The following is a 27122-nucleotide window of genomic DNA, read 5'->3' as shown; positions in this document are numbered from 1 at the left end:
GTCAAGCCTGTAATAACACAGCAAAATGCAGCTTTAGTCTGTTGTGGTGCACTATCAAGGATTTCAGTATTCATTAATATATCTAAGAATAAACTTCAGCTATGTCCCTGATTTAGGCAGTTGCTTCCACTCCAGACAAAAAGTGTCACATTAAATTGTTGAAATATTGCCCGACCATGGTCCTCAGCGACAATAAATCAAGACGCTCATGGACAACATCTTAAACTAAGGAGTCAGATTCACGACTGTTGAGTCAAAATTATGAGTTAGTACATTAACATTATGATATCTTCTATACCAACTTCACTAAATCACCTAAATCACCTCAGTTCAGTTCAGGTAGTTATGGAAGTCTATTCCTGGAGACAAAAAACAACGGATTTAAAATTATCCATAATAAGCTTTTTTGTGTATTTTTAAAAAATATATACTTTTAAAATCAACTTCATTACTATATAAACTTTTTATTTAAAAAAAAAATATGAATCTCTTAATCTACTATTGCATCCATTTTATATTTTTATCACAACTAACAGTTCTTTCTTTCAGTTGTGGAAATGAGCTTCCATAGTTGGCTCAGTCCCAAATGTGTTCCCCTTTAATGGTCTCTAGTGACTTGTGGCTTCACCCAGTGCATGATGGGAGAGGCTCCTGGGTCCTTCCTGCCCCCTGTAACCCTGAATGAGTGTGAATGTGAGTGCTGGACAGATGCTTTGTGTTTGCTCTAGTAATTGCCTGAAAACCGGGCCAGCATCCATTTGAAAAGTGGCTTCGTGAAGATTGACTGACTCAGGCGGTGGCTGCCCTCTTTTACCAGTCAGCCAACAATGACACAGGGCCTCTCTGCACGTGAGCAGCTCACTGGCAGATGCAGGCAAATACTGTTTGCAGCTCTTTACCGGCCTCTGTAGGGTCTTCTTCTTCGGACCAAGGCCAGCAGAAACAACAGGCCTCATGTGGCGGAGAGGAAGCCTGCAAACAGGAAGATTGGGTTTGGACAGAAGCACTTAAAGCCAGATAGATTATAAATGGAAAGTAACGACCGTCGTGTATTTTCAAATGGCAAGGGAAAGCAGCTATTTACAGACAAGCGCAGAACATGTGACAAACATGGAAATGTTTGTTGGACAGGGAGAAGGAAAACGTTTGAGTGTGGGTCATAGAAGTAACAACAACAACAAAAAATGCAGGTTGAACAAACATGTGAAAGAACTTAGTTGAATTTCTCTGCTGACTGTTTTGAAGACGTGTTTATTCTCACAAGGCTGCATGTCATGATACGTTTCCTGACTACTTTGCAGCTGATGCGTGGGTGTGTGTGTGTGTGTGTGTGTGCGCTTGCCCGTGTGTGTCAGTGTGTGGGTGAGAGAGAGAGAACCCGGTGAGGCTTTAGGACCTTAAGGTTTGTGCTGCAAAGAGCAGCTCCTCCTCCCACAGAAGGCTGTTTACCAAGAAAGCTCCGTTCCTCTGACAAAAACAAGGGCTGGGACTCCAGCGAGAGGAGCAGTGTGTCTGATGCAGATCTAGCACAGGCTCGTCGTCCATTTTAAACAATTTGTTTATGTGTTTGATATCTTTGTTGTTGTTGTATTTTTTAGAGTAAAGCAACGTAGCGCACCATGTTGTCTGTTACTTCAGCCCGTCAGCTCTTCAAGATGTTTTTCTCTTTGCTGGTTTTCCTGAGCGTGGCCATGCTGGAGAGCACTGCATCAAGTGAAAACGGTAAAATTAAACATGAAGGAATGTTTTTGGGGGGTATTTTATTTCATTTGTGGGGGGAACAAAATGTACAGTAAAGTTTGAGTCACTTTAAATCACATACAAAATATAATGAATCATTCTGTTCTATTGCGGTGTGCTCACGTGTTGTTTTGTTTTTATTCTCAGACTGCATGAGATCCAATGGTGTGGAGTACAGAGGGGAACTACAGAGCTCCTCCTCGGGCCTGGCCTGTCTCAACTGGACCAAGACCAGTAGAGACTACGATGATAAACTCCATCCTGATTCACAGACAGGTAAACAACTTCAATGTGTCTTTTAATGCAGAGATCAGGAAATGACCCATCAACTTAAGTCATTCCTCTCCTGTTTTCTGCTGTTGGAGTCATGCTGAAGACAGGTACAACAGTTTCCTGACAGGATAACAAACAGCTCTTACGTCTTTGTTGATGCAGTGTAATAATACAGGTTGCCTCAGGATTGCAAGTCTTTACACGCATGCACAGGATTGATCTTCACATCCACTGATTTATTTGTTAAATGGCTTCTATTATACGTCTGCCATTTCCTTTCTTTGTGCTCATTGCGGCCTGTTCATTGTGTGATGAGGTAGGGTTAATGATTGATGCATCCAGTAGTTTACCCACTAGGCGGGACAGACAGAGACAGGCTTATGTTTCCAGGAGGCATCAGTAACATGCGTGTGCTGTTTCTACCGTTCCTCCTCTAGGTGTGGGAGATCACGATTACTGCCGAAACCCAGACTCCTCTGAGAGGCCTTGGTGCTACATTGCCGGTCCAGATGGGGCAGTCCAGAGACAATTCTGTGCAGTTGACACATGCAAAGGTAGGTAAACACCGGACACCACAACAGTCAATCCAATTCGGACACTATAGTTGGCATTTGCACAAAGGAAATTTGTAGAAACAGCTAGAAAAATAGCTCCCAAAGCCGGACCTGGCAAAGACAAATATGCATATTCCAAATGAATGACAAAACAATCCTAAAACAAGCACACTAAATGAGAATGCTCTGTGAGATTTGTTCAGACTGTGCTCTCTTGATGCTGTCAGCAATTTCTTTCTCTTTTCTCTAAAGCGCTCATGATTTTAAGAAGTGGGTTATCCTAGGGAGAAATAATCAGGTGACATTTTTTGTAGTTGTAATGTTCTAATTAATCAACACACAAAGAAGAGGATGCAGTCAAATTATTAACTTGTATGAGTCAACTCAAAAGGTTTTTAAAAGCGTCCTCTGTGTATTTTTACCACAAATAAACCATGTGCAAGTGATTTCCCATTTAAGTTTATTAGTCTGCAGAAGGTCAGTCGGTCAAGATTAACGCACTGAGATACATTTCGTCTACTTTGGCCTTTGTTTCCTTCTTATCTCCGAAGCCACACAATAACAAAGCCCTGCAGTCATGTCATGAAGTTCCGTTTGAAGAAAGCCGTTGACCACGCCCCAAACCGTAGCTCATTGGCAGAGAGGAAAAGTCTTCCCTTGGAGACGGCAGCTAATTGGCTGCTTCAATTCACGAGGTCATGCCCTTTAACTCCAGAGTTCGTAAACAACAACTTGTGTGGCGGAAATGGAAGTTACAGTTTTTCTCGATTGCTAAGACACATTTCTTGAAACGGTCACCCATTCTCTCAAAACTGTAAACACAAAACCTCATCTTCAAGCACTATTTACAAAACCTCTGAATCCTCTTGCAAAATGAAACTTTCGCCTCAAAACAGTTTTACCTGTGCTCAAAATCAAACACTGCTCTCAAATCATAAACAAAGTGATCAAAATAATATTCACTATCAAGCAGTCAGTAGACAATACACCAATAAATAGAAAAAACATTGTTCAAAACATATAGTTCTCAGGGAGAAGTAGATTTTTAATCTCAAAACAAATTTCATATGAACGAAAACATGTTCTATTACAGTCGCTCACAATTGATCAGAAATGACTACTGTGCTTTGCTCTTTGCAATTTATTTTGTTCTTCCTCCTCCTTGTACCCCTATTTTTACAGTACTGTACCCTGCATCTCACAAACGTATCCTTTGTCTCTGTGATACTGTAATTATTGTTCTTTGTTGATATGAACCTGCAACCAGTCAACATCTATTGAGCAGTCAGTACTGTTACAAATAGAAAGCACCATGTCCTCTCACATTGTTTCTTCTATCCATTCTCAGACTTTCTCCTTCCCACCTTCAACCACCTGTTTGCTCTCTGAACCGGCTTATATGGGTTGTGTCACATCATTTGATACAAGTGAAATCAATTTTGAGTGATTGTGTTTAATCAATGACATGTGTTCTCTATTTCTATTTGATTGTTGCCACTTGTGTTTACCAGTATGGATGACATGTGCATTAGAGTGCAGAATGTGTTTTGAGACTGAGAATGTGTTTAGAGTTTTGCTGAAAAGTCTAAGTGAGATCTGCAAATTGTGTTTTACCATGTGACACAGTTTAAGGTATTGACAACAGACTGCACAATTAGCTAAATGAGTTCAGGCAACTGAGAACTTTGTTCAGCCAATGGGTTTTAGTGTTTTAGCAATTGAGAAAAACTGTAAAGAGCAGATGTTGACAGCTGCAAGCTGAACCGTCCTGTCCCTTGAGATAGATCGCATTGTTAGACCAGCAGTAGATGGAAAACCACACGGTCCAGATGATGCACCAGAAAGTGCATTACTATAACAAGCGTCCACACACGAGACAAGTAATATTATTATATTTTAGAACAAGATAAAGGCCATGTTCTGGAAAATGAACTGATAAACTGTGTTATGGACAAAATAAACTCCCATACAAGACCTTTTGAAATGAATGTGCTTTATCACATTCATGCAAAAATCTCATAAAAATCTCAAAATAAAGCAGTCGTAGAGCAGTCCTGCTCATTGACTCATCTATCCCACAATGGTCTAATACACCGTGAGGTAGTAAAGGGAGAGATACCGCGGCATAAATGATATCGCAAAATCAATGTCCTAATGTATGTATAAGCAGTACATTCTTCATTTCACCCCAACTCTGAGTGGTAACAGTTCAGATATGATAAGGCTTCCATTGGCAGTACTTCAACAGCAGCACAACTCAGAGCATCTCCAATTAAAAGTCATTTAACTGTTGTTTTACACTGACATTGGTCATCTGTGTCTTTAGAACAACAAGCCACCATTGTACCAGCAGAGGCAGAATCCCTCAAGCCAACAGGAACCATTCCGTCCACTGAGAGCTTTCAACCGGCCAGGACCGGGGCCTCTCGGGGAGAAGTAGCTGCTGTGCAGCCAGTGATGGGAATCAGCCAGCGAGTGCGCACAAGACCCAAAAAGAAAAGGGACCTCGGCACGATCGGTATGTTGTTATTACGCCGAAAACATGGTTTGAATTCATCTTCGTGTGGCATTGCTCCATAAACTAAAGGTCTTTGTGTTCAGTTTGTACGCTCAGTTTTTAACCTTTTTATGTTGTCCATTTGTTTTTCAGGCTACGTCATCGGCATCCTCATGATGGCCGTTATAATCCTCCTGGGAGTAGGCATCACATTTGGCTACTTCTATAAGAGGTCAGTATCAAAATCACAACAAGATCATCAATCATCATCCTCAGTCTTACAGGAAGTTGATGAAAAGGACCTACGTAATGTTGAGCATTTACTTAATTCTTTCTCTTTGGAAAAGCGTTTAATCTGTTTCCAGGATGTCGTTATTACATTGTCTGCTGTAACAAAGCCAAAATGAGATGCTTCAGAGCTTCTTGTGGCTTCCTGTTTGCACTGGCACATGTAGTATTGTTCAAAGCTTTAAGGTGTGCAGGAGACAGTCCAGTATAATTCGTTAAAACATGTCATAGCATGCATGTTTCTGCGTGTTTAGGGCATCAGCTGTTGTTCACATTCCCCAGTGACGCTCTCTGTTCCGCTTGGCAGCGATTTTGGCATCATCTTATTTTGTATTCTTGAAATAAAGACAGGGTTGGATTGGATGGAGAAGCCTGCACATTCACTGCACTTATGTAATGTGCCAAAATGATGGCCCCACTGTTGTGATGCCCTCACAGGTCTGTGTTTGGCTGTCAGATCTCATTAGCAGTCATTGTTTTCTATTTCAGGAGGTGATTATTTCATAAAGGAGGCGCAGCATGTTATGTCAGAGGGTCTACACCAGATTGTTGTGCAGTAATCAGTCTTTTAACATGTCTTTGTGAACAACCTGTAATTATTATTTCAAAGAATAGTTTGACATTTCAGGAAATTCGCATATTCTTTTTATTGCTGAGAATTGGATGAGAAGATTAAAACCACTCTCATATCTGCCCATTAACTATTTGGCTGTGGCCAGCTGACAGTCAGCGTTAGCTTAGCACAAAGACTGGAAACAGGGGGAAACAGCTAGCCTGGGTAGTTTGCCAGGTGACCACCTCCAGGAAGTTTCTGTCTCCAACCAAGAAACGGTCTGCTACATAACACCCTGTAGAACTAGCAAGCTGTTTCGATCTGTTTCCAGTGTTTGTGCTAAGCTAAGCCAACTTGCTGCTGGTTCTCGCTGCACAGCGCACAGACATGAAGATTAATCTTAACTAACTCCGGGCATGAAAGCAAAAAAAGATTCTGGGGAATGTGATATGCTTTAAGCTGAAATGAGCCACACGAATCATTGGTGGTGACATGCAAAGTTACAAAACATGCTGCCGTAAAGCATGCAGGTAGGAAGTGTTTTGCACGTTGTCGTGTTTTGGCTCCGGATCAGTAGAAGGCATCACTGCGTTGGAGAAGATAGGCTCCTCGCCAGACTGTCAGCACTCTGTTCCCTTTCACCATCTGTCCCTTGCCTTTGCTGGGGACCTGGCCCTTGTTATAACAGGCTCTGTTATATACAGTACATACAGCATGTTATCTGAAGCTCCTTATCATGAATATGTAGCTTGGGTGGCCAAAAGTATCAGCCACACGACTGCCAAAAGTCATCACTATGGTAGCTATTTTTATTGTGATTAAAAAAAAAAAAAAAAGACTCGACACTAATTTCATTTGCATTCTCTGCTGTTTGTGTTCAGGGGTCTGACCTTAAAGAAGCAGCATGAGCAGCGAGTGTACGAGCGCGAGATGCAGAGGATCACCCTGCCCCTCTCGGCTTTCTCCAACCCCACCTGTGAGCTGGTGGATGAGAACACCATTGTGATCACAGCAGAGCACGAGACGACCCACGTCCAGGACGGCGTGGAGGGCGGGGACCCTCTCATGGGCCCGCAGGCCGGTACCCCCGGAGCATGAGCATGCGCCTGGTCCTCAGACGCAGGACTGTGATACATTTATGTGAACCGAAACACTTCTTTACATCTTCGTTCCTCCCTTCTGCCTCCCTGAGTAACCTCTGTTCTAAAAGGAGTAGCGGAGCAGTGTTTGCTCCAAAGACTGGATGCTGTGTCTTTTGTACCCCCTTTCCATTGGTTTTTATACAGCGGAGGCACAAACAAAACAAGCTGTGGACACAGTCTTAACAACTCGACACCATTTTGGTGGATCTGTTGTTGATGAAGATATGACATGAAGTCTTTAATATTCACTTTTGCTACATTTGATAGCCAAGAAAATAAGGTAATATGCTGTCCCCTTAAATAACAGTGTGAATATCTAGTCTGATGGACTTGCCAGTGTTTATATTGGTGTGTAATGAAACCAATTCCTTATAAAGAGATTGTTTTTGGAATGGGGGTTCATAGCCTTTTTTTTTTTTTTGTACGTTTCATGGAGGTTTCATTTCTATTGACCTGTTGGCTGTGCCCAGGGAGATGCAGATAAGAAACCTGTATGTAAAAGCACTGCTTTGTCTAGGAGACATACTGGTGACACAGATGTGTCCAAAAATATATCCTCCTCTGAGACAGGATGAGGGAAAACCGGCTCACTAAAGACAAGGGAAGGCCTCCAACTCTGCCATAGCATGATACGTCTGAATGTATTTGTTCTTGTTTAACCCAGATGGATTTTTGTTTCTCTCTTTGTCCTCGACTGACAGACCTATGTGGTTGCAAAGCATGACGGGCGGTCAGGTCATCAGCAGACATGATGGTGGACTTGCCCTTTTCTTCCACAGGTTAATGAGGAGTGGCAGGAAATATACAGAGTGCTCTCGGGAAGCATGAGAGGCAGTAGATGGTCCTCAGGACGACACAGAGTAGAGAAGTAAAGGTCTGTCTTTGCAGAGCAGGACAGCGAGTGTGTTGAAGGGGTGAGGAAGCCTGGGCGATTAGATTCAGACGTTTGAGTTATGCACTTGACGCTTCAGGAGAGAGAGATCGATGGAGTGGAACAGAAATAGTCCAAAGTCTGCATGCACATTACCTGCTGCATGTTTGTATTCAGGGGCCATATTTTTGCATCTTTAAAAAGTAGAACTACTGATCGAAGAAGACGTTTTAGAAAATACCTGCCTGGAAATCAAAATAATTGTACACAGAAGATTCTGTTACACTTGATGCACTGTTACTTCCCAGTGTATTGCCAGTTTGTTATCACTCCGTCACGTCACATGATCTTGTTTTGTGATTATTGCTGGATCGGCATCACTGGTAATCTTTTTCACCGTCTGTGTACGGACTGTAATTATTCTTTTCTTCATATAAGCAACATGTTCAAAATACTGTTCAGCATTTGAATTTAGTACTTGTGTATTTGTATGAATGCAGATTTTCACTGGTGGGACTGAAATAAAACTTCAAACTCTGACACTATGTGATGTAATCAATGCATTTAAAATGATAAGAGGGAGAACAGCATAATACTGCACAATGGCTGGACCAATGTCTTGTTATGCAAGGTTTGTTCACAGTAGGAATTTTCTTGCAGCAGCTCCCTCTGTTGGCCATTCTTCAACACATACGAGTCATCGGAGTCACCTGATGAAGATGGTTAAGATCGAAGGGAAGACGTACAAGTAGGACAAAGAGATTTGAAGATGTTAACAAAAACATCTAAACTCAAACAGCTACAGAAAAAAAACTTGTTTAAAGTAAGTTTGGATCTCTGGATGTTATTCAGTGGCCGACATACTTTGATAGACCCATTTTTGATTCATTTCTGATTAGACAAGATTCACCTTTATTTGATAATCCACAGATCTATTTAAAAGGTGCTAAAATAAGCAAATAAACAGTCAATGAGAATCGTTTTAAGGATGCAGGTAACAATTCAAATAAACAATTTAAAGTCTTCATTAAGCCAATTTATCATTTACTCTACAAAATGTGAAAACTGGAAAATGCACATCACCAAAGTGAAGTGTTGAATCAGATTTTGTCTGCCCAGCAGTCAAATATATAATTATAAATATACGGTATGTGCTGTTGGGAAGCTGTAAACAATACATTATCTGATTTATTTATTTTCATTTCTAACAAGGACAACTTAATTTGTCAAAATTAAGCACGAATTTCCCTGAAAAAATAAATAAAAAAATGATTATTTCAGTTTGTCATTTTTGCAGTGATCAGATTCTTCATTTGTTTCTACAAATGATATAACTTTAATCCTGAATCATATAAGGAGAGCGGATTATTCGTACACGTCACACTTTTACTGACACGCAAAATTGAAGAATGACAACAAAAAACCCCACTTCAAGAAGGTTTATTTATGAAACGAGTGATATAAATAATAGTGGCTACAGCTGGTCGTCAGTACCTTGCATGATGACAGCAAAAAGGCAAAAACCTCCATAGTGACAAAATGTCTAAACATCTACAAATCTAGAGTTCCCATTAGACAATGTAATGTAATTAGAGGCACAATATGTACATATTTATAGACATCGCTTAAGAAAAAAAACAATCCAGTTCTTCTGTACAAAGCAACCTCTTACGGTCAATATGTGGAGTGATTATGTCTGGCAATTATTAACAGCAGCCCTACTTTCCAGAAGAGCTTCTGCCCTGTTTTTATTTAATAGGCATCAGGTGTTCGATAGAACCTCTGAACAAAATGTCAGTGTGGCAAAAAGTTAATTCATCATTCTAAGAAATTAATACAAATCCTTAGTCTACAAAGTACAGAACCATACTTGTAACTATCTCGTCAAAAATGTGATCAGCGGTCAAAACGTTCCTTCGCCATCTTGAGCCAAATCTCAGGACGATGAAACTATCCGCAGTCGGCGTGCGTTTGTTCTTCCAAAGCCATTTTAAGTCACACCTGTTTTCTTCAAGCTGTGCCGTCTGTTTACTTGGATCTATCAATCAGCCAGAGACTGCGGAGCATCTTTGATTGCTTTGCTGCCGAAGTGGAGTCCTCTGGTGGACAAGGACTGATCTGTGCATTCCACTCACAGCACACCACAACTTCAGAGCACGAAAAACAAAACTGCCGTCACATCAGACTCATCGAGTCTTTTTAAGATGTTCGTCTATTGTCGGGGAAAGGACCAAAGAATGTTGCATATTGTCTTTATACACCGTAAACATCAGTAAAACCCTGTGTGTGTGTGTGTGTGTGTTGAGCGAGGGATTAACAGGGTAGAACAAAATAGTAACCAACACTAGTCCTTTTGAAACGTGTCTTTCCAAGTTCACTGGCACTTTAAGAGTTAAGGCGCCACACAAGGAGGTCGGTCCAGCTACCACAGGTTATCCAGTTTAACGCAATTTCCCTCTTTTTCTCATCCACAGTATTAGTGCAGCATTGAGAGGGGTCAAAGAAGGCACAGGTCCTAGGTGCCACTGCCTGTCATGCTGGAAGAGTCTGGAGGGGCTGCGGTTGGGCTTAATGACTGATCTGTGCTCTGGGACGGGGAGCCGTCCTTAGCCATGTAGAGTCGACTCGCGCTCTGGTGAAGTTCATCCAGTTCGGCTGGCAGGGGGATCCCCAGCTCCTGGTTGAGGGACAGAGCGTCAATCCAGTCCTCCAGCTTCTGAAAAGGTGGGCTGAGGGGAGGAGGAGGAAAGAGCACACAGGGCACACACAGAGAGGTTTGAGGTTAAAGCTGGACTGACGAAGTTGAGAGAGAACATGAGGAAGCAATCTGGCAGCCGAGGCGTGCCCCAGGGCAGGCAGGGCGACACGGCATCTGTTAGTAAATGTTTTTCTCTCCCACTGCTTCTACACACTCTTGAGATCAAATAACTGGCTGCACAACATCTGTCCAGGACACATTTTCTCATGTGGCCATTTGAGTGAGTGATAAATACCTTTATTCCCAAAATATTTTAAAACCTTAATTGTTGCTGCACAAGCTGTTGATTTGGCGTTGCTCAGGTTATCAAGCAGCAGCGCTCTACCGCGGCTCATCATAATAGAGAAAGTGCAAGCTGTTATCGGACACACTGACAGCAGGTGCTCACCGGTTGTCTGGGGTGAGGTCGCAGCAGGCTACGGTCAGTGGGAAGAAAGCTGGTGGACAGTCTTCAGGGAGGAACTTCTCCACAAACTTGCCAACATTTAGGCCAAAGTCCAGAGTCCTGGGGAGGCACTCGGGATCTGCGTAGACTTTTCCAATGATCTGGATCATAAGACGGAGGTAAGCGTCAATGAGTAGACACACACTTTTACACTGAAATATCAGCACAGGCCAGAACATGTTTCAGCCCATTAACAACAATGGTGTCTACTTTACATGACGTCCTAGGATTTCTAAAGAATGCAAGTGCTTGTTAGATCTGTAGAGACTTGAACGTTGCTTGGCAATGTTTTGACATCTGTATGTTGTCATGATGTGAGGAGATTGAGGATTTTAGCATTGCAAAATCAAAGCAGGTAACCCGGGTACTTTCTCACCTCACAGAGTACAATTCCAAAGGAGAAAACGTCCACCTTCTCGTCATAGCGTTGACCTGAAACCACATCAAGTGACAGGATAAAGTAAACTCACAGAATGAATTATCTTCTGCTCATTTAAGTTGGTCAGCGGCTCACCATTTAGCATCTCTGGAGCCATCCAGTAAGGGTTTCCCACGACAGTGTACCGCTTCTTTCGGTCGATGCGTCTGAACACCCTCTTCTTAGTGGTTGGTTTTTCAGGCGGAGGCTGAACTTTGTCCTCTAGTATGAGTCGGGACAGTCCAAAGTCAGCGACAACCACAGTGTTGTCCTGTTGAAAGAGGACGCTTAATGCTTACATTTTTACTGCTTCTTTATGCAACTATTTATTTTGAACTCTGTACGTGAACATTCAAAACGAAAGAAGCACATTCGTCTTCTCATCAGCCTTTAATTCAATGCCCCCTCACTCACCAGTAGAAAAGCTTGTATCTTGTTTTTATTTAGATTATAAGCTCATCAGATGGATTATCAATTTTCTCACGAACAGAACTCAGACAATAGTTAAGAATTTTCGAGCATCAGAATGAATTGTTTGTTTGTTGTTCCACTGGCTCACCGCAGGGTTTACCATCTTGTTTACAGAGGAGTGTCGTAGCTCATATTGGAATAAAGATATTGTAACATTTGCCGACGACGTCACACAGACACATAATGAAAGAATTTGTGGACTGGTGCAACAGATCTTTTTGGGGATTTAAATGTATCCAAAACTAAAGAAATGATCATCTCTCTCTTTTTCTTTATGGAGGCTAAGCCCCTTTGGAGCAGATCAGAGAATATTGACAATGTTTTATCCTTCTTGCATTGAAAGTATTTGAACTCTTTCCATTCGTCTGCTGGTTTACATCCTGTTGCCAAAAGGACAAGAACTGGCTGAACTGCAAGGTGTTGTTAACCTAAAGTTCTAAAATCAATGGCAAAACACAATGATCCCTAGTACAGCTTCATATTGAGCAAGACCTCAAATAAGCCTTTAAGATATAGAAAACCCACACATGTCGTCTTAGAGCGGCTGCCATCAAGACGGCAGCTGAGATCACTTGTATTTAAAACAAACGGGAGGAAGTTTAGCTTTATTCCAGAAGCCATTTGACTTGTAAACAACCAAGAAACGGTCAGTTTACCTTGTGCATCGACTGATAACTGCACTTTTACACATTCACACTTTGACCTGTTACAGATATCGCTGCTACCGATCCTTGTGTATGTCTTTTTAACACGTGTCATACGTGTATTATCATATTGTTTATTAAATATGTGTAAATGAATGGTCTGTATTTCAGTTTGTGTGCTCACTCACCTTGAAGTGCCCCTTGCGTGACTAATTAAGTTTTTTTAATTGAATTGATTTATAGTAAAGAGTCACATTACTTTGTATATTGTGTACTTTTCCTGATATAACAAAGCAAATGTTGAGGAGACAGAACGATCGCGTTAAAAATAAGTCAAATTTTGAGTTACTCATGGAGGAAGAACAAATGCTTTTTAAAATCAAGGAATCATAAACAGAGTAAAAGCTCTTTGAGACTCTTGTAGAATCTGCTGAAGTAAAGCAATATTGTGTTGAGTTCACAGTAAAAAAAAAAAAAAAAAGGTTTACAACTATTCTTGTTCAGCAAATCACAGGGCTGTGAACTCACAGCTGGATGCACGCCAACGTTTACTCCGTTCATGAATTGTACAAATCGTTCCCACCCTTTAACCCTCTTGTTCAGATGTTGTGATGTGTAACGGCTGGTACGACGCCGTGTCACCTACCAGTTTAACCAGGCAGTTGTGAGAGTTGAGGTCTCTGTGTATGATGCTCATGGAGTGAAGGTAGGCCTGAAACAAAGAGGGTAAAATTCACTTTCATGTCGTAAAACCTTTCAGCGCTATCCACACATCACCCCCTGTGCCACAGAGCACATTTACAAAGAAGGCAGCTGAAAACAGCAGCCAAAGACTTCACTTATAGTCTTCACAAGAGGCCAGCTCACCATGCCAGAAGCGATGCTCCTTGCAAAGCTCACCCTTTGCTCCCATGGAAACGGATCCTGTTAGTCCCGAGAAAAGACACACAAAAAAAACAAGAGAGAAATGAATAATGCAGAACAGAATGTAAGTTAAAAACTAAATGATTCAGCACCACAGGAGAGACAGGAGAACAGTATTTAACAGTAAACAAGATGAAACCCTCAAAACTGGCCCTCCTCCACATACTACATGTAATTAAAACACTCTCCCTCTCCTCATGTGGCCGTGCACTGAACTGAACTGCCTCTCAAAAGAGCTGTGGGAGCAGGGGAGCAAAGCTCTTCAAACTTCACCTGGAAACACTTTATACAACTTTTCTCATTCCACGTCTTGGCCACTTGTCAGCCAGCCCACTAGAGAGCTGAGAGCCGCCCCCCCCCCCCCCCCCCCCACATCAGTGCAGAGTTCCCTTCAGATAAGCGCCCCCGTCCCACACGACTCCGAGCAGCACTCAGCTCTTTCTGTGGCCACTGAGGGGAGTTTTAAGTGCATCAACTAGTTCAACTCACCGTGTCTCGGATGAAATCTTTTAGGGTGCCTCCCTCAATATACTCGGTTATCAAATTGAGGCGCTTGTCCTTGTATAGCACACCAATGAACTTCAACACGTGGGGATGTTCGAGGCACCGCATCACTTTGACCTGAAGATTAGGCAGAAACAGAGGTAGAGATAAAAAGAAGGAAATCAGATCCATGTTCTCCCATACGGCAAAACCCTCAAATAAAAGGAGGTACAAAGAAGTAATTGTGGGAACATGTGACATGCTTTCAGTTGTGAGTAATGCATTACAGCTCCGTGCCGAGGCATAGGACTCTGTTCGGCCTGCTGCAGATTACCAACCTCCTTCAGGAAATCCTTCTGGGTCTCTTCATCACAACGGATCAGCTCCTTCATCACCATCACTTCTCCTGTGGCTTTAAGAGTCACCTGTTGGTGGGACAAAGCAACATTTGCATTACTTGAAGCCCACTGCATGATGAACATTAAAATTAAAAAAAAGTCACGAATGAAGTTAAATAGACGGATGAGACGTCGGAGGCTGACCTTTATAGCCTGCCCGAAGAAGCCTTTTCCTAAGATCTCTCCGTGGATGAGGTCACATGGCCGGAAGATGCGATGAGAGCTGCTGGAGGATCTCAAGGATTCAGAGCGCCCGATGTTTAGGGTAATAAAAGGCATCTCTTTAGGAGAATTTGGCCCTGGTGACTTGCATGTGCTGTTACTGCGCCTGGAGAGAATAAGGTTGATTAAAAATGACAAAAATAATGTACTCATCTCTTGTTCATTACAGACCTGTGACGTGTAAGCTGTGTGGGTGTTGGCTCCTCTAACATACCTCAAAGACCGTCTTTTCAGTGTGCCGTCGTCAACCACATTGGTTCTCTCCAGGACCGTGTTAGCGGGCGAGGACAGACGCATGCGGGACGTGGCTGGGACTCCCAGATGGGTTGTCGGCGACCCCAGTCTGAGCCGGTCTAGACGCTGCCTGACTGGGTCGTACTCCATCAGCAGCTGCAGCGTGTGACTGGTGCGGTGAATAAGATCATCCACCTGAAACGAGAGTTGGGGTTGAAGGGGTTTAAAGTGATTCGTTGCTGGGAATATATATCGCACTCTTCCCGAGATTCCTATGATTTCTCCACATAATTGAAACAAAATTTTGACTTAGAGCTGCTATGAGGAACTTTCATGCCTCGTATGGTCTCGTTTAGGCAACAGTATTAAATAGAGACGGTTTCATAACCAGGTAAAAGTTCCTCACATCAATTTTAATTATGGATATTATAAAAACTATGTTTGTGCTGATTTACTCATGTAAACACTGAACATTATAACCTGCATTAAGGCGTCATTTATTGCAAGACTGTTGAATTAAACTGCAATAGTTTTCGCTAAGTGTACCTAATAAACTGCCTACATCTACAAGGCAGAGAGCAGAGGAGTTGGATTGGTTCGTAGGACTTGGCCTTGAATCAGATTAACAGTCAAAACTAACGACTTGATGCCCACCTTTGAGATGCTAAGTGCAGTCACACCACATACCGTCCTCTCCCAGCTTAAGAATGCATAGAGGACGGAGGAATGTGAGGAATGCCAAAGAATACATTAGCCTGTGTTGTTGAACAAGAACATAGCTTTGCAAATTGCACTCAAGGAATGGACTTGACCTTAATAGCGACACTAATTGGCTTCCTTTGCCAAATCTCAGATCGCATCAAACTTCACGAGCACCAGAGATGTGTGTGAGGAATAAACCCACCTCCTCCTGCATCAATGTCCCCACAGGAAGGCCATTGATCTCCAGGATCCTGTCCCCAACATGGATGGCATTTCGGACCTCTGGACTAATGAGCATCCCTCTGACTCTGGAACAACACAGTACCAACATCTATATGTGAGTATTAGCACTATAGGAGGAAGGTAGAACTGGTTAAAGAGAACTGGGTCACACACTTACACACACGCCACTGCCCTGCTATTTAGCAAACCCATAATCAGTTTCCCATCGCTCATGCTGCCCCCGCATAACAACAAGACAGGTAGGGAGACCAGCCTCCATCGGGTCCCACTTACTCTTTGACTTGAACACTCGCTGAGCCGCTGACGTCCCTCAACACTGTGACGGAGAAGCCCCTCTTGCCGTTGGCTGCAGACGGCATGGAGATGAGGGTCACGGTGTGCGGCAGGGAGTCCAGCACGGATTCGTGGGAGCACTTCTCCAACATGGGTGTAAGAACCACCTGCTTGTAGCACTTTCCACTGCACACAACAGGGAACAAAAGGGGTGAACATATCATATCAGAGTGAAGCGGTCACTATGCATAAGAATTAAATGCCATTCATGCCTGCATTCAACAATATGGTTCCTAAAACAAGCACAGACTACTTAAAGTATTTTGTGTCTACATTCAGTAACACTGTGACTTCAAACCTTTACTTCTTAGCGTGCATATTTAGAGAGATATTTAACAGGATGTTAACCTACAGCAGAAACTGCCAGCTGCCTGTGTCTACATTGCAAAGAGCTTTGGAGAGGATTGTGCAGGAGTCTTACCAGTAAAGTTTGGACCGCTCAACTAAGGCGTAGGTGTCCCTGTCCTCAATCACCACCTTGCAGCTCAGACACAAAAAGCACTCCGGGTGATACTTGTGTTCTCCGGCCACCTGGAACCACAAAACAAAAAGGGTCGATCTTCAAAAAGGGTCTGCGTGATTCGAAACACCTCACAGCCACGCGCTCTCTCTCATCAACACCGCCCGATTTCCCTTTCTGAAATGCATTCTGCATATTATACGTCACTCTCTCTCTCTCTCTCACGCAAGATGAGATAATGTGTGTCACCAGGTACCTCAACACAGGTTCAATTATGAGATCAAAGTCTGAGGCCTACATGTTAAAATGTGGCTCAGTGGATAATGTGTGGAGAGAGAGAGGAAGGAAGGAAAAACTTTAGGTTTGACAGGAACGACATCATTACAGGAAGATATATCTTTATATATAAAGAGACTTTAACATACTTTGAACCGTTTCTTACGAACAGGAAATGATACCATACGTGCACTATTGGATGTCAAACTCCAACTTTATAATAATTCATGAAGCGGTTTCTGAACCATTCATCATTTCTTTTTTTTCAATTTCTCCAGCTCCTCCGTGACCTTAAATGATGTCCATCACAGCACACTTGACTAGAAAGCATCGTGCAATGAGATCACATATACTTCCGGAGCCTTGCTCGGACCACGGCCATGTTTCAGCTCAACCTTAATGTTCATCTTTCATTGAAATCTTAAAAGTTTCATGACTGACACACACACACACACACGCCGAAAAAACACGGCTGTGTCACGGCTGGTAAAAATCGAGTGTACTTCATTTTGTCCCTATTCTGGTGTGAATACACAACACACTCAAAACCTGCTTAGAATTAGTGTGTAGTATGGATTCAGGACACATCTAGAGAATCACTGTTTAGTTCTCTGCAACTTAAGCCCACTTAAAAATAGGTGAAACCAATATTTCTTCCCACATTAGCCACAGCTCCGAGTCAGTGCTGGGAAAGGCAGTTGCTACAGAGAGATTAGAGAGACGTCAGCCAAATCATTGTGACATCTCAGGAGTCTGTCTGGAACTCCCTGCCTTCAAGCCAAGCGCAGAACCACCGCAGTCACAACCTGCCTCGGGCAAAAACGGCAAGACAAGATCAAAGTGAAGAACAATTAGGTCTCATTTTGGAGAGGTAGAAATGTGACAGCAGATTAAATGCTCATCAGAAACAATGACTTAAAATAAAACCATCGAGCAATAAACCGTCCAATAATTAAAACCGGGACAAAAACAACAGTGCTCTGGACCTGAATGCGGAACAAGCAGCAGCAGCTCTGCTGACGGCCCACAATGATTCTCTTTCTGGCTTGTGCACAATCAGCTCTGCCAAAAACACTTGGCTTCACTGGCTGATGAAGCAGGAGGCCAATACTAAATAGAAGAGTCCATTGTGCGTGTGGCTTGGTGGCAAAAAGGAAAAGCTTCAGTCTGGCTCCGTGTTAGACAAGGTTGTGACCAGAGTCGCCGCTGCTGCTGCTGCTGCCGCCTGAATTTCATGTTTCAACGTGGCGACATTTAGTCACAGCTGGTTGACATTTGGATTAAATTCAACATACAGCAGTTTCTCTGTATTGGTAACTTTAAATCTACCTTGACTCAGTGCATGATTATTACATCATGGTTCCAAGGTGCGTCGGCCTCTACATCTGACTTTGTAGCATGTCATACTCTCCATCTCTACACTGGCAAATTAAGGCAAAAATGCAAAAAAAAAAAAAGTATTCTTAATTAAAAGTTACATCGTCTTGTTTCAACAACAGATACTCGCTCTATGAAAACTCATCAGTACAGATAATGATGTGAGTGGTGGACTGTGGGTAAAATCCACAGAACATGAACCCCCTGGTGTTCTCCCACTCGATCCTCTGTGTAGTCTGGGAAGTGAACTGTGGAGAACTTCTGTTCAGAGGAAGAACCAGTGTGGTCTGGAGCCCAATCTGCTCCGTTCAGCAGCGGCTGCCAACGTAAAGACATCACTCATCTGTAAATGTAATTACCGACACAACCCCCCCCCCCCCCCCCTTGCTTTTTAATGCGTGTTAGCATTAATTAATCTGAAGCAGTAGGGAGAAAGTGGAACGCAGAGAGCATTGACACGCACTGCTGGCATTCTGGTATTAGTCATAGAGGAGGAAACGGTTAGCAATTGTCGTTGTACGATCATGGCGAGGCAGACTTTGAAAGCCTGCCAATCACATGTAGCAGCAGACTAATAGTTTTGACCCAGAGTTCATTAGACTGAAGCGTCACGCAATCACAAATCAGCAACAGCCTGGAAGGTTGTGATGCTCATTACACACCAGAATAACAACGTGGAAAGGAAAGTGCATAAACACGTCTGGTATTTTTAGCTCTTTAAACAACTTAAAGTGTGCCGTGAGGGTGGTGTTGGAGAAATGCCACATACATGGGTAGCATGCTGACGTGTAATATCAGTGGAGTCCATCTTTCATCTCAACTGTTGGTCAGGCTTTGGTTCGGCATTAGGTCCAGCAGACTTACCATGGTGGGTCCAGTCATGAGCAGGGAGCAGCCATGACAGAGCTCTCCAAACTTCTCCCAGTAGTGCTTGCGACAGTACAGCTTGCCTTCCTTCTCATAGTACCAGTTAGTCAGGTGGTCACAGCACACAGAACACCTGAGAGGTAACAAAAAAAGAAAGAAAAGAAAGTAAAACAGCCCCGGTCACATCTGTACAGAACAAAGTAGATCAACGGAGGAGAATGAAGAGACGAGAGGCTTTTCCCCGGCTGTAAAGCAATCAATCTTCAAGAGGACGTATGGCCGAGACTCAGACGCCTGGCGTATTATTTCAAAGACATGTTGATCATTTCAAAAGAGGAGATGTTGAAGCATCAATTCCACTGCTCTCATACAACAACAAGTACTCTGTGGCTCCACTTTGTCTCATTCAGGATAAATCCCTGTATCAAATGAACATTATTATTAGCTTTTTGGCAATTAAAATGGTCAGAAAATGTATAATTTGGTTTGAATAAGACATAATTACGCAAGAGCTGAGCGCCACACAAACACTGAGGACAAAAAGGGACATTTGCAGTTTGGTAAGAGTTAAAACATTTGAACCATCGCCCAAACTATGTCATCTTTTTTGTATCAATCTCAAAACCTCTAATTCCTCATATTACATACCAGTGAATGACGTGGAATAATAAAGGAGAGCTCGTGCAGAAACCATAAATCACAGCGAGGTTGGACAGGACGGGGACATTAGCTGGGGGCTTGTTCCTCACAATGACAGCTTGTACTTTCCTCTCAGTTTAACACGGTGAAGGTAAATAGCTTGCTCCTGAGATGTGCCGGGTCTTGCATGTGTGCAGTTATTTCTGCAGTTTTATAGTGTGAGAAAAAAAGACTTTAAGAAACTAGAATCTTAAGGTAAAAAAGGTAAATATTAAGACTTAATTCCACTTCATCGCATAAGAATACTGATCGATCCAAGCTGTCGCCAGAGAAGATACTGAGCAAATTAGGGGGAGATCTTTTGGCTGCTACTTCGGGACAAAATGTTCAGTGTGAGGAATGCTGATGTTGCCCGCAGACTGGATAGCACCAAAAAGCTACGAGCGCTCCTTGAACAAGCTGCACTGGTTACGCAGAATGGTGGCGGCAGGTTTGATGAACTCTGTCAGATATTAGGCTGCTGAAATTAGGGTTTTTTGTGCCATTTCTGCATTCAGACTTTGCAAATAGCAGTTTCTCAACCTCTCGATTTGGCTTGTAGCTAATTGGAGTAAAAGATGCTAACAGAGACTTCGGGTGCAGATCAAAAATAAAACTAACATAGCAGGTGTGACCCAACACACAGGTTTGCATTTTACAATGATTGTGGTGCAGCGCTGGCAGACGCCCTCCGCTGAGCCTCGTGCAGCGCGTTGTTCGCTGCACTGCAGGTTAAGCTCATCCAGGCTTATTGACTTTGGGAAAGATTCCAGATAGTTCAAAGTGTTCTGGCAGAAGTTAAGAAGGAGCCATTTTACAGAGGGAAGACCACATGTTTGTCTATTGTGGAGATAATAGTGTAGAGAGGGGCCTTCATGTTGATGCCCTTTTAACAAATAATGTGTGGAAACAAACAGGCTGTTCTCCTGAGATAAAAAAGCAACTTTTATCATGAATGAACACGGAGTCAGTGTAATGATGACTTCAGCCCGATTCATCACACGATGACGTGATGAGGGTAAGACTGCATGAGTAATGGTAGCTGTGCTGCGGTGGCCACAGCTGCTATAAAGTCCACTCATCTGATTTGTGTTTGTCTGTGTTGGAGTGATGTCAAACAATCTGGATGGAGAACTACACAACATTCTATTCCTGTTCATCAACTATTTAAATTAGGACCCTAGATCATTTAAATCGTGTATTAAGGTTTGTGCAATTCTACAAAACAGTACCGCCCGACCAACAGCGTGGTTTGAGATATTACATTCTCACAGATTCATGATTATCGGTGTGTACACCAGCTGAAAAGTAAAAACGAATTCCCAAAAATATCAGTTTGCAGTAATTTAGAAACCTTTACAGTTTGTCCGCCTGACCACTCTGGCGGCTTTAGACGGTACATATACGGGTCACAAGTCTTTAACATGCAAATCGAAGGATTCCAAATCAAAAACGTTGAATGTTTTGTTAGAAAATGTACATTTGTCGTTATATTGTTATTCCACTTCCAACTCTCAAACACGGCCATCGGTATCCGACTGATCTAGCTGCAGTATACACAACAGCACTGTATTAGTAGTATTGCCTGGTGGTGACACCAATGAGTGCACCCATATGTTCCAATCAAATAAGACACAAACACACACACGAGAAGTGCAGTGTTTAAAGTGGTGTGTATGACATTCAGTCTCTGTGCAGGTGTGGTGTGGCAGTAAAAACAAAGATGTCCACCATGTCCGCTTTACTCTAAATAAAAAGCATTCATTGACAAAACCAACCGATAAACTAGAATTATTGTCCATTACGTCCCTATAATAAATCTAGATAAAGTGGTGTACGGGTGCTTATTAAAAACACCTGACTTCCTTCTAGAGGGACTGCTGGTGCTCAGGTGGTTTTTCAATGAACACAATGGTCCTGCCTGCACAAACACCACAAAGTAAACACGACTCATTTCCTTATATCCGCATTCCTGCTGGAGTGTATTCCTTTGTTTGTAGTGTAGAGGCTAAAACTCACACCCCACAGAGAGAAGGCCGGAGCACGCGTGTCCGGCTGCTTTGCACAGTCGACACGCTCCAATAAGAAATCTACCAAGACTGGTTTACAATTATAAGGAATTTAATTCCACTGATGAAAGTACGATTACAGTTAAACATTGGAGTACATACTCCTATGAAATATTAAATCAATAAAACCCCATTTGCAAAAAACTCAACTCAGCTCCTCAGGTATAAAAAACACGTCAGTCGTCTGAGAGCCATCACGCGAGAGAAAAAGTCTTTTAAATCAAACCTCCCACATATTCGTTCGCGACTCCTCCCCTTCCGTCTATCTCAATTGCTATTGGCCAATTTCCCTACGCACTTCTGTAAACGCCTATCTCACATCTCTCTCCCCCTGAGCAGCTAACACATTCAAATCCTGTCAGTTATGACTTACTCCCTTCTATGATAATCCTTCAGTATAAATGTTACACTTCTGCAACCTTGGCAGAAGCTTCATGTCTTATTAGCTACTAATCCTACATCACTTTATGTTAATCTTAATTATGCATTCCCAAAACCCTTATGATTATGACTAATTATGAATTCTTAATTATGAATTCTTAAACACTTTTATTATATCTACTAACTACAGTTTTTTGCTCAAATTTCTTACAGTAGTATGAAGTGGAGATAGTAAGAGAGGGACTTAAAATTGTGGCCTTGAAGACCAGACGAGGGAGTGTTGACCTTATAATGGGACCTTATCTGTGGGCGTGTGACTGCTGTGCTCCAAATGTTCCCCACAACAGCCTCTTAGTGGAGAGTGACTGTTGTTTCTCCGTTCATATCACATGGACAGTGTGTTATTAGACGCAGCCTCTGATTCTGTCAAGACAAAGACAATCACCAAGTCTGCACATTTGAAAAGCTAAAACCAGCAAACCTTTACCGGTAGTTATTTTGCCTTTGACAATCAGATTAGCGTCAGTTTAAATTTCTGTCAATGGACTTCTCAATGAATCAACTTGTACGCTCTGTATTGCACAACATTTAAGGAAACACAGGTCATAAGAGGTGACAGGAAGGAAAAAAAGATGACGTTTCTCAAAATGTATTTGTGGATTCTGTTTTTCTTCTTGTTCACACAAATGTGTCGCGTATTTATAATTTCATATTCTAGTGCAGAAAATGAATGAGTATAGATCAGAAGGACTAAATATCCCCCAATCCTAAAAACATGAAATACAACACTATTTTTGTGGCCAAGTATGATGATAACATCTGCAGCTCTATACACCTCCAGTGATTGTAAATATCCAGCTTTCTTTGGAGGATTCTGCAGCCAGTGTCTGAGACGGTGGACTCACATCTCTGAATCGCCGTCTAGGAATGCAGAGCACAGCGAGAGTGGAGCGCGCCGTTACCTATAGGCCTCAACAACACCGCCAGGGTTTACTAGAACACGGTTGACGTCAGCTTGTAAGAATGTTCCACAAGGTGGCGGTACACGGAGGGGAGAGTGGCAGCATGTGGACAATAGACAATAGGGGCACCACAGGGAGCATCGTGGTAGAAAAGGACTTTTTTTTTTTTGCTTTGCTGTACAGTTTTCTTAACAAACTCAGAGATTAAGGTCTTTAAGCATACTTGTGAGCAGTGATTAGAGTGTAATTGCTGTTGTGTGTGAAAAATACATTTTGAAGCTAAACCTCAGACTGCAGTACGGCTTCCCCCACACACGCAAACATATCTAGTATCTTTTAGTTTCTAGGGAGTGTAACGAAAGACGCTTCAGACAAAGATGCCGCAATAAGGAGGATGCCAAATAAATGTGAGGCAGCGTGAAAGTACAAACGGAGGGAGAGGATCAGTGGTCAGGACCTCAACATCTGAGAGGATACCTGGAGCTGTCCAGATGCATCACTGATGAGTGTTTGGAAAGAGTGAAATCTTAGCTCACGTAAGGAAGGAGGACAATGTGCTGCTGGATACTTGCTCAAAAACTTCGAGAGCTATTTCAGTTGTCAGAAACGGACAACAACGTCAGCAATCATTGTATTCTATTCTTAAGGCTTTTTGGACATGCCAGCATTCCTCCAGAGCCAGACTGCGGTCATAAAAAACTATTTTTTGGATATACTCCACCACAATATGAGGCTTGTGCTGTGCTGCAATCGGCTACAGTCACAGATCCAAACAGACACTTCTTAATCATCCGTTTTATAGTGTTAGTGTCAAATCAGGCACGGTGACAATTCATGTTCACGTGACAGTCAGCAACAGTTTGATCGAGTGGAATCGGTTTCCTTTACATCTGAGCCACGTTATCTCACATGAGAACAAGTGAGCGTTACCGTGAATCAAGGGGAAACCAAATGAGTGACACGTCGTGCTGGCATGTACAGGAAGCCACAGGTCACTGCCCCACGCAGAGATGTCTCACTGTGGGGCAGTGACCTGTGGAAGTCAGAGAGCTCACATCAGCTCAAATATGGCAATCATTACGCCTCAGGGGCCGAGAGTCTGAGCAAAGTCCTCCTCCTAGTGGGACCTTTTCACTGACCAATCTGTAGTCCACAACCTGGGCCGTCCCCGTGCACAGGGCGGTCAGCTGTGACTGTAGCAGCAATGGACAGCCCACATGGTGCATTTTGTGCAGAGAGGCACAACACAATGGGGAATTGTTAAAAACTGGTCTAGGAGGCTACAAGACAGAAGCTTCTGGGGTTATCCACAAGGCCATTTGTAAGTTCACCCATACAGTGAAAGCAGCCAGCAGGTTAAAATAACCAACAGAAACGACAACAATTGAGTCAATTTCAATGCAAACTGTAACTCCTCTTCTTTCTGTGAAAACAACACAGCAGAGATCATTACAGGGGGTAGTGCAGGCGAGTTTAAAACCATGAAGCGGAACACTTACTGGAAGCAGGCGGTGTGCCAGGTGTCCTGCAGGACTTTCATGTGAAACGAGTCTTGAATTTCTCCTCCACATCCCGCACAGTAACAATGATCTGTACCTTTAAGAAAAGACAAAAGTCCTCACTTTAATCTGGAGTAACATTGCATACTGACAAAGCCTGAGGAGTATTTGGAGAAAACAGGTTCGACGTAGCACTGAAACTGCACCAAAAAAACAAGCTGTAAACGTTCAACATCGAATCAACTGACCGTGAAAAACCGAGAGCCTACAACATGTCGCTGTACGGAGACAATGTCTCATCAGTATAAAGTTACAACATGAGATATTTCTTACCTTCTGGTTCCTCCATCTAACGTACTTTCTGAGTGGCGTCGATATTCAAATCCTTTCACAGACGAGTCATACTGAAGCAGGAGAGCTGCGATGCGCCGCTTCAAAGTTTCCTCCCCGTCGTTCAACCAGGACTCTCAGCTCCGAATACCTCGGGAAAGAATAACACTCACAAATCCCTTTAATGCTCCACAGAAAGAGTAAAAGAGTAACGACGCTCCTACTGGACGAGGCTGCTTCCTTGCCGCAGGCAGGATAACTGACGTAATGCAGTCTTGAAATTCCTGTACGGAAAGCGAAAGGGCTCAACTGGAGCACCTGGAAACAGGAGAAAACTGAGGTTTGGTCCTAAACTGGAAAGGAACAACAGTGGCGCCATCTACTGCCAGAATGACCACATTACCTTTCAATAGCACACACGCGAGCACACATTGAACTATGATATGGTTCAATGTATATACTTTTGAAGGTCCGATAGATCATATAGGTCCGATATATATATTTAACTGTATGAATAGTGTGGCAGAGGAAATACTTTAATTTCCTACATTATCGGTATTTGTCATTTGTTTTGATTTTAACATGTGCAACAACAAAAAACTCAAACTACTGTGGCACAGTGAGCAGTGCCAGAGTCAGAATTTCAGAAAAACCGAAGTCGTGATCCTCTATACCCAGAACATGTTGTCCACACACCATACAGCCTAACAATGTTTTCAATAAATGAATTCAAACAAATTAATAATTACATTTTGATAATGCTATTTATATTATTTAAATAAATTCGTCAACAAATGTTTGTTTTTGAAGCTTTCTTCATACAGCCAGAAACACCTATTCTGGTGGATAAATAGTTCTGTATTAATGTGTTTATTTGATGGCCTTAAAGTGGTCAGATTTAAAAAGGGGTCAGGGTAGTTTTCCCACAGAGGTCTAATGTGGGTGAACATCTATGGCCTGATGTATCAAAGGTAAAATATGGGGCAGTAAACTGACAGTCCAAAAGATTTAGTTTCTGTAATTTCACACTCGTTTACTGTCATCTCTTTGATTAACACGAGATGATTCAAGGTGGATTTATGGTTATATGTATCTTATTAGTATGGCTATGATAAGGTGCCTGAAAAATAACATGCAATACAGCTATACATTATTAAGCTAGAGGAAAGCCCCTCAAAATTGCTTTCATTTTTCAGATACCCATACTGGACCTAGAACAAAGCACAACAATGTATTGCTTTAGGTCTCTCACATATGAAATGTATTATTGTATAAAACTATTAAGCTGCAAATGTAGATAAACTGACAGATATTGGAACACACATCATAAATAAAAATGAAGTGCAAAATAAAGCCAGGCTGAATGGGGGATGAAGCACTTGAACTTGTGTAGTTTCATTACAAGCTCTGATTGGTTCCAAGTTGTGTGACAAAGAGCTGAGGGTTCCTCTACATGTGTGAAAAACAGAAAGTGAATATCTTCATGCAGTGACGAAATACATCTTTACTTCGAAATAATCAAGCTGCATGCACCACAGGATGTGTTTAGGTTACCAGCTTTTCTTTTTTTGTCTTTCCTCATAAATTATATTCAACTTCTTGTGTACAAATTAGTTGTAGGGCTCCTATACACTCCTTCATTATTTACCCAATACTCAGACTCAAACTCACCTTGTAACTGGCCCCAGCTTTTTTGTGTGACCGTTTCTTAGTTGTGATTTGATTAAACACAATAGTTTAAGTTTTGCTCATGGTGAACGTTCCTGAACTGGGCTACATTTCGACATTTATTTTGAAAAGAGGTGTGCCTTCAGCTTGCTAACGCGACAGTGACCGGAGCGGCAAGGATAAAAGAGTGCGCGTATGTTACGTTACGAAACACCGAGTTGGTTGAATAAGGAGTAAACGTGGTGGGCTTTGCACGTGCATGTTACCAGTCGTTATGTTGTTGGGTATCCTTGGCGCATATCATAGGCTTTCATTCAAAATTGATAATGAGTAACTAGATGTCCACAAAGGTCAGTGTCGCT

At 42.5% G+C, this 27122-nt stretch overlaps 2 protein-coding genes across 2 annotated transcripts; one reads left to right on the top strand and one right to left on the bottom strand.

Annotated features, from left to right (window-relative positions):
* The first annotated feature begins 1261 nt into the window (after positions 1-1261).
* Positions 1262-8906, top strand: pik3ip1 (phosphoinositide-3-kinase interacting protein 1). The gene is made up of 6 exons (XM_079269992.1): positions 1262-1722; positions 1888-2016; positions 2451-2567; positions 4894-5085; positions 5218-5296; positions 6787-8906. Exons 1-6 carry the CDS (start codon positions 1620-1622, stop codon positions 7001-7003), a joined length of 837 nt encoding a protein of 278 aa, XP_079126118.1. The 5' UTR covers positions 1262-1619; the 3' UTR covers positions 7004-8906.
* A 436-nt stretch (positions 8907-9342) lies between these two features.
* Positions 9343-25255, bottom strand: limk2 (LIM domain kinase 2). The gene is made up of 16 exons (XM_079269431.1): positions 25096-25255; positions 24763-24859; positions 19171-19306; positions 16615-16724; positions 16134-16319; positions 15820-15925; positions 14896-15110; positions 14604-14787; positions 14400-14486; positions 14068-14199; positions 13522-13578; positions 13301-13366; positions 11636-11810; positions 11498-11553; positions 11065-11222; positions 9343-10647 (listed from the first exon to the last, which is right to left on the bottom strand). The coding sequence occupies exons 1-16, from the start codon at positions 25109-25111 to the stop codon at positions 10434-10436; spliced, it is 1995 nt and encodes a 664-aa protein (XP_079125557.1). The 5' UTR covers positions 25112-25255; the 3' UTR covers positions 9343-10433.
* Positions 25256-27122: the final 1867 nt, after the last annotated feature.

Source organism: Melanostigma gelatinosum, assembly GCF_949748355.1.
Source record: "Melanostigma gelatinosum genome assembly, chromosome: 6".
Classification (NCBI taxonomy): Eukaryota; Metazoa; Chordata; class Actinopteri; order Perciformes; family Zoarcidae; genus Melanostigma; species Melanostigma gelatinosum.
Note: the sequence above shows the minus strand (reverse complement) of the source record. Positions and strands in the feature narration are given on the sequence as shown.